General features: G+C 46.3%; 1 protein-coding gene across 1 annotated transcript; it reads left to right on the top strand.

The window, feature by feature from the left end:
- Positions 1–293: 293 nt before the first annotated feature.
- On the top strand, positions 294–5713 carry LOC143710891 (uncharacterized). The gene is made up of 12 exons (XM_077202111.1): positions 294–490; positions 580–776; positions 861–911; positions 1081–1172; positions 1295–1752; positions 2279–2597; positions 2706–3504; positions 3609–3833; positions 3928–4193; positions 4282–4538; positions 4617–4865; positions 4955–5713. Exons 1-12 carry the CDS (start codon positions 294–296, stop codon positions 5619–5621), a joined length of 3777 nt encoding a protein of 1258 aa, XP_077058226.1. The 3' UTR covers positions 5622–5713.
- Positions 5714–7410: the final 1697 nt, after the last annotated feature.

The raw sequence follows: 7410 nt of genomic DNA, 5'->3' as shown, positions 1-7410 counted from the left end.
TTTCATCGACGCCAGTAAATCCACTTTTTTTTCTCTCAAAAATATAATGTATGCAGACTTCTTCTGATGAGCGTTCGTTTGACCCTTTACTCACTTTATGTCAGTTTTATGATCCGAATAATCAACAACTATGGAAAAAGAAAACGAAATTCGTTTAAAATTATAAAAATATATAACTAAAAAGAAAAAAATTAGTACTAATGCCACTGATTTAAAATTTTCCATGAATATTTATTGTGTATGGGGGTTTTCAGTGGGGGTTTTCATTGTTTGCATTGCTTTACTGTTGCAGAATGGAAAGCACACCCAACCTGCGTGTGGAGGCTGGAGAGCTGGTGCTTAGGCCTTCTAAGCAGGCAGCCACCGTAGAGAAAGTCCAGAGAGAGGGCACGTTACCTGGCTGTGAGGGTGACTGTCTGGTGGGCTTTGGGGTCCACAAGAAGAGCACCTACAAGGAGCTCTATGAGGCTAAGGACAGGGAGAGGAAAAGGTAATATGTGCTTCTGCTTGCTTGTTATTGTATTGCTGTTTTGTATTTATTTTACTCTTATCATGTAAACTATTGTGTTTCTTATGTAGTTATGTGGAGTTCATCCGGCACAAGGGCACCAATACAGGCAGCAAGATGGACGCCCTGAAAAAGTACATCTTGCTGAGGGACCAGCAAAGGGAAAAAAAGTCATCCTCTGCATCCCAGCCTGCTGTCCCGCACCCTTCACGCCTGACTTCTCCTCCTCCCACCCAAAGCTCCCATTCCCAGCCAGCCACAGCACACAGTGAGTTTTTAGATCTATAAGTGGTGTAATTCTATGCACGTTCTAATGGAATTATGAATAACATTGTAATTTTTCTGCCCTCAGAGCCAACAGATGAAGATCTGCTGGCTTCAGCCATGGAGGTGGAGCCACAGTGTGAGTGTTTTGTTTTCTTTTGTGTGTAGAAAAAGCATGCTCACCTGATCTTATGTGATCACTAATACATTTCCTAACATCATATGGTATTGTTATGTAACCATAAATGTCTTCAAATTATTAAATCATTAGTACTAATTACAAAATTAAAATGATGTGTTCTTCACAGTACTTACACCAGCACCACCACCTTCAGCGCCGATCCGCTCACCTCGCTTGGAGCAAAGAGCCGCTCAAAGGCTGGTGTCAGCGGCTTCTGAGGTACAGTTTTCACACCAGAAGTTTGCACATATATATATATATATATATATATATATATATATTATTATTAATTTACTCATTTTGTTTTTATTCATACATGACATATTTTTGTGTTCCTATAGGTTGTTCTCCCTGAGGCCTGGAAGCACTCCCTTCCAAAAGAACAACACGAGTGGATCGGCCGCTCCCTCTTCCGACGCCAGGGTGGAAGGGCAGCGCTGACAGATAACCTGCAGATGTGGTGGTACCCTCCCCAGCCTCGTCTGCAGTATCATCAGCCTCCAGCATCGCCGGACGTGTTCTTCACCTGGCCGCTGTGTTTGTGGATGCCCTACAGAATGTGGTCCTACAAGCTGATCTGCAGCTCGCCAGACTGCAGACGGTCTGGTCGGCGACTGACATCATGTGGGCTCTACAAGACAGTGAGGCGGGTGCTGAATTTACACGGCTGGTATTTTCTGGCAACAGAGTACCTGGAGTGTCAGCGCTGCCACAAGAAGCTCGCCGCGTGGTCCTATGACGTCCTGGACCAGCTGGATCCGGCTCACCGCAGGATGTTCCCAGCTATCCTCACTTACCGGTGAGTCATGAGAAAATTATTCTTACTGCAGGTGCAATTACCTACTAACATGTTACACCGTTAACTAGGATGTAATGGTAATAATGTAACTTAAATTACTTAAAAATAATATTTTTCTTAGTACTTTTAAAATTAATTACATGTAATAATTTGTACACAAAACAAGCTTCTGTAGTTTTTCCCCACGACACTGTGTCTGCCAGTCAAGGTTCTATACAGAATGTGTGAACGACCCACCCCCATTGATCTTTGCTTGACCTTTCAAAGGTGTCAAGCTCAGAACAATAACATTCCAACACCTTGAGACACCTAGCCTGACAGCTGAGGTTCTATTCAAGATGTGTTAACGGCCCCCCATTGAGCCTTGCTTGACCTTCGATAGATGTCAGTCTTAAAACAATATCAAAGTCTGTACAGTTTTTTTATCTTTTTGTATGGGAAACATCGCACCTTTCCTCTGCTCTGGAAAAGATAACACTTTAAAGGAACTTTAATAAACTTTGCCTTTGTCTGTGTGTTTTAACAGGTTCTCTTGTGATATGCATGTGGCAAAGTTGATGAGGGAGCGATCTCTCGGCAACAGCGTCTCTATGCTGTATCACAAGCTGTGTGAACAGCATAGTGAGGAATGGATGGAGAGGTCCCTGCAATATCTCTCTGTGTGTCACCGGTTCCATGGCACCACCACACAGCCCATCTCACCTCCACCACCCAAGCCGCCTGTACCAACCGCCAAGTGGCTCCTCTCTGTCCACGCAGAGGATATCCGGTCCCGGTATGGTGAGCTCAAAGCCAGGGTCACCTCTGTCTTTGGGTCCATCCTGAAGATGGCCTCCACAAAAAAGGTAACATATTAATCAAATATTAGTTTCAAAGGCCCAAATGTGTATATACAGGTGTAGATAAAAAATTTGTAGGTTATCTGTACTGAATTTTCTGTTTTCCAACAACAGGTGGCCAAAAAACTGGCAGGAGCTGCAGCTGGGACCGCAGCCTGGGTCACCAATGTGGGCAATGAGCACGGACAGGTCCTCATGTCTGTGCTCACCTCACACGAGGGTCAGGGACTGCTGCCCATGACCACAGGCCTGGTGAAGAGGTACGAGGCGGCTGGTGTCGCTCCCCCCACGCTCCTTTATGTGGACAGAGACTGCTGCTCTTCTGTGGGCACATCCAGAGCAGGTGCCATGTTCAGCGGCTGGAGTGATGTGGTGGTACGTCTCGATGTGTGGCACTTCATGCGGCGCTTCGCCGCTGGTCTGCACACTGACAGCCACCCGCTCTACGGTCTGTTCATGGCGAAGCTCTCTGCCTGCATTTTCGTCTGGGACGAGGGAGATGTGGCTCTGCTGAGGGAGGCCAAAATGAGGGAGCTAGAGCAACAGCATGGCATCAGAGGCCTCACTGATGACCAGCTAACCAGCAGGCTCACCTCCAGACAGTTGGCGCTGCACTGTCGACGCTGCACACGTGGCGTGGAGGAGACAGAGCAGCTAATCTGTACGTTGCTGGAGGCCTTCAAGGACGCCAGGGAAACCATGGGCATCCCCTTGGTGGACCAGGAGAGGATGGACGTCATATGGGACACGCAAAGACGCCATCTTCCCTGCATCCAGGACCCCCCTGGTGTGCAGCTGTACACCCAGACAGGAAGTATGACAAGGGGAGGGCTCACACTTCCTGTCTACCGCTGCGCTAGGGGTTTCACTTCCCTGGAGTCCTTCCACAACCACCTCAACCGCTTCATACCCGGTGAGATTACACACATCCACCTCAATGTTTTTTTTTGTGATTGTCTGTTTTTATCTCTTTTGTAATTATAAATTAGTGTTAATGTTTCCTTTTTTTTTTATCAGGAACGAGCGCTAACCTGGAAAATTTCCAGGCTTATCTGCTTGAGGGTTTGGAGCGGTGGAACGAGGACCGCGCTGCTGCTGCTGCTGCTGCTACCGTAATGGATGAGGGCCCGTCGTCCCTGCGCTGCTACAGTGCCTCGCTCCAGCACAGCCTCAATGAGCTCAGTCAGCGTCTTCTTGGCTGTAGTCTTGTACAAGACCATTCAAAGCCAGGACAGTACACGGGTATGTGTCTATAATGCCATGCTTTGTTGTTTTCTTTGTAATGCACAGGTGTCGGTTTTAAAACCTTGTTTTCAATTTAATTTTGTTTTGTCAGGCGAGCTCATCGGGGTGGAGTACCTGTGCTCGCAGCAGTCCTGGGAGTTCAGGGAGGACTTTGGGCGGGACCCAGATGCCCCAGATAGAATCCCAGATGACCTAGGGGAGGCAGAAGATGAGGGATTTGGGGATGAGGCAGAGGAGCAGGACCACACCATCTCCCCTCTTTCCTTAGTGTCCACCCAGGAAGCTGTACGCTTGTCTCAGGATTCAGCCTCACCCTCTCAGTCCTCCCAGGACCTGCCTCCTGAGCCCCAAGAAGATGTATGTATGCATGCAGGCATCCCTTGCCATGCCATCATATGGAGGACTTTTTTTATCCATCCACTAATTTCTTCTTTCTTCTTGTTAGGTGTGCAGAGGACCAGACGGGACACCAGGTTTTGACAGAGTGGTGGACCTGGCCAGGTACCTCGTCGAGCTGAGAGAAAAGCCTTGTGTCTCAGATAGGGAAGCCACTGACATTGTTCGGCTGTGGGACAGACTGCCGGACAGTGACAAAAAAGGTGTTTCCTATCCGACGAGACACAAGGGGAGACTCTTACAAGGCAGGTTTAAGGCCACCCACTCCAAAACCTCCACCTGTCATGGAAAGGAGAGCCTGAAGCGGTAAGTTAAATATTTGCACACAGAGCTTTAATAATGTAAATGACTATATGCTTTATAATTCCCTATTTTATTTTACAGGTGTGTGCTGGGGCAGGGGTCGGGCCCTGCGCAATGGCCCAATATTAGTCGAATTGTAGAGGCAGTATGTCTGGAGCTTTCCTCCATTCATCCAGCGGGGAAGGTGAAGTGGGGAGTTTCATTGAACCGCTGGGCTGCCGTTCTACACGACTACCAGGCCATACGGAGGCTGGTGGGGAACTGCCCAGCACTGAGGGGACGGGCAAGGATTCAGCTGTTTGAGGTCAATCAGCGGACGCTTTCTGTCTGGTAAGTAGTTTCTTTTTAAAGCCAGCTATAAAAGGAATTTTACAATTCTCATATTCTGTTCATCCTATTAATTGTGCCATTTTAAACAGGTACAACAACTACTGGAAGAAGCTGGAAGCAGACGTGCTGGCTCTGAGTGTGCCCTTGCCTCAGATCCGCATGGTGTCTAACACCCTTCTTCCTGTAGCCAAACAGAAGACGTCAGTGCCCGCTGCACCTCAATCAGCACTCAATCAGCGACATCCTCCCCCCGCATCAGCACCCGCCCTGTCTGCTCCACCGCCAGCGTCTCTCTCTGCTCCACCGCCGGCGTCACTCTCTGCTCCACCGGTAGCATCGCTCTCTGCTCCACCGCCGGCGTCACTCTCTGCTCCACCGGTAGCATCGCTCTCTGCTCCACCGCTGGCGTCACTCTCTGCTCCACCGGTAGCATCTCTCTCTGCTCCACCGCCGGCGTCACTCTCTGCTCCACCGGTAGCATCGCTCTCTGCTCCACTGCCGGCGTCACTCTCTGCTCCATCTTTGAGCAGAACAACTTTGTGGAGGAAGAGAAAGGCAGAAGAGTTTTTAGCCCAGAAGCAAGGGCTGCCCCCTCCACAGCAACGTGAAAGAAAAGATTACACATGCAGTCGATGTGGGCAGCCCAGAAAAAAAGAGTTTGGGCACACCAGGGTGGGCAGCTTCTTCTTCTGTGCCACAGCAGAGGGAAAGACTGTAGAAGAGTGGCTGCAGGAGAGGAGAAATGCTTCACTGTAAATAGTTATTTGTGTAAATATTGTAAATGTCCTGTTTCTTATTATTAAGGAATATTTAATTGCATTTAATAAAGAGCATGTAATTATTCCAAAGTGATTGTTCTTTATTTCAAAAGGTTTATCTGCCTTCATAACGGTCATATAAATTGTCCTTAATAATGATTATTTATTTTAGAACATTTAACGATTGTTCTTTTATTTGAGAACATTTATGTGCCCTCAATAAATGCCATGTTAATATATATCAAAACCTAATTTAGGGTTTACCTGCCTTCATGAGTCATGTAAATTTCCCTAAATTATAGTTTTTTACTTTTGCACATTTATTTGCCCTCATAAAAACCACGAAACAGTCCTTCTTTATTTCAGAATGCTTCTCTGTTAAAATAGGCCATGTCTGACCTATATATATAATTAATATATGTACGTATGTATTATTACATTTATACATATTTGTTGTACTTGTACAGATTTTAATTAAACAAAGGGTATATAGGGATCCCACAGTTAAGGCCATGTTAATAGTCTTAAATGCTTGTTCTTTATTTTAGAACACTTATTTTCTCCCATGAGGGTCATTAAACAGTCATAAAAGACTGTTCTTTATTTTAGAATGTTAATCTGCCTTCACAAAGGCCATGTTAACAGTCCTTAATGACATTTATAGAACATTTATTTGTCTTCATGAAGATCATGCTAATTGTCTTGCCCATTTATTTTATTTGTGGAGCTTTTTTATGTATTTAAATTATGCATTAGCATTCTATTATACCATGGTCTGGGTGAGTACTCGATTCTGGCTGCAGGATGTCCGTTAAAAAGTGACAGAGGACACCTAGTAAAGGAGTTCTGGTGAATCTGACTGTTTACCGTTCGAAATTAATAAATAAATGCGCTGGCTACATCAGCTGTGAGTAACCATGTTTACAATTTAAAAAAACCAGGGGGGTATAAAACAGAGTCAGACAAAGATGGAGAGACTCAAGAAGAAGTGACAACATGTAGAATGCAACAGGACGTCTCTGAATGGTTAGTTGATGAATTTATGTTTCTGATGTGGAGTTAACTATCTTCAATTAGCATAATTCTGTCATGATAATCTATAAATCGCTCCTATAGGAACTGTTGTGAGATGCACACAGAGTGACTTTTTATTGCATGTGAAAAGAAGGATGCTAAAGTTTGAGCTGACTCACAAATGTTCTTCTTATAAAACAACTTTTCCTCTTCTCAACATGGACTGCGTGTCCCGGGGGCGGGGTTTATGTACATTTTAGGGTTGCTGATGTCACTAACCTGGGAGGAATGTCGTGTAGTCCCTACCAGCCGTTTGTTGTAGTCCTTTTCTTTAAAAGCAAATAACTCCCTTTGCTTTGAACTTTGAGCATTGTAACTTTGCAGATGTTGTTTATGCTCAAACAGCAACATTTCACAGTTAGAAAAGTGAAATCGTGTTTTACCACCCCTTTAAGCATCAGAGCAGACACATGGCATTACTGTTCTGTGCAGAGATGCCACAGCATCCAGTTTGGCAAGTACCAGGGTCAAACTTTCCGTTGGCTCCTGGAGAACGACGTGGGCTACACCACGCAGTTGGTTGCCAGCCACCAGCGGGAGCGGGAGAAAAGTGCCTCCGACAGCCCCCTTATGGCCAACAAGGACGCACTCGCCCGGTACTCGTGCGCCCACCCTGCTTTTGCTGAGCAGCTGCGTTACCACCGGGTGCACGAGGAGGCCCGGGCTCGCGCCACTCAGCCCGGGTGTGAGGGCGAGGCGCTTGTTGGCTTTGG

The sequence above is a fragment of the Siphateles boraxobius genome, unplaced genomic scaffold, assembly GCF_051911475.1.
Source record: "Siphateles boraxobius isolate OS27281-9 unplaced genomic scaffold, OSU_SipBor_1 489, whole genome shotgun sequence".
Lineage (NCBI taxonomy): Eukaryota > Metazoa > Chordata > Actinopteri > Cypriniformes > Leuciscidae > Siphateles > Siphateles boraxobius.
The sequence above is the reverse complement of the archived record's forward strand: the minus strand, read 5'-3'. Positions and strand labels throughout refer to the sequence as shown.

What these genes read in the sequence shown, in the direction of transcription:
- LOC143710891 (XM_077202111.1), top strand. Translation starts at nt 294, where the DNA reads ATGGAAAGCACACCCAACCTGCGTGTGGAGGCTGGAGAGCTGGTGCTT. An exon ending in AAGGACAGGGAGAGGAAAAG is followed by an intron (nt 491 to 579) that starts GTAATATGTGCT and finishes TTTCTTATGTAG; the next exon opens with TTATGTGGAGTTCATCCGGC. An exon ending in CCAGCCAGCCACAGCACACA is followed by an intron (nt 777 to 860) that starts GTGAGTTTTTAG and finishes TTCTGCCCTCAG; the next exon opens with AGCCAACAGATGAAGATCTG.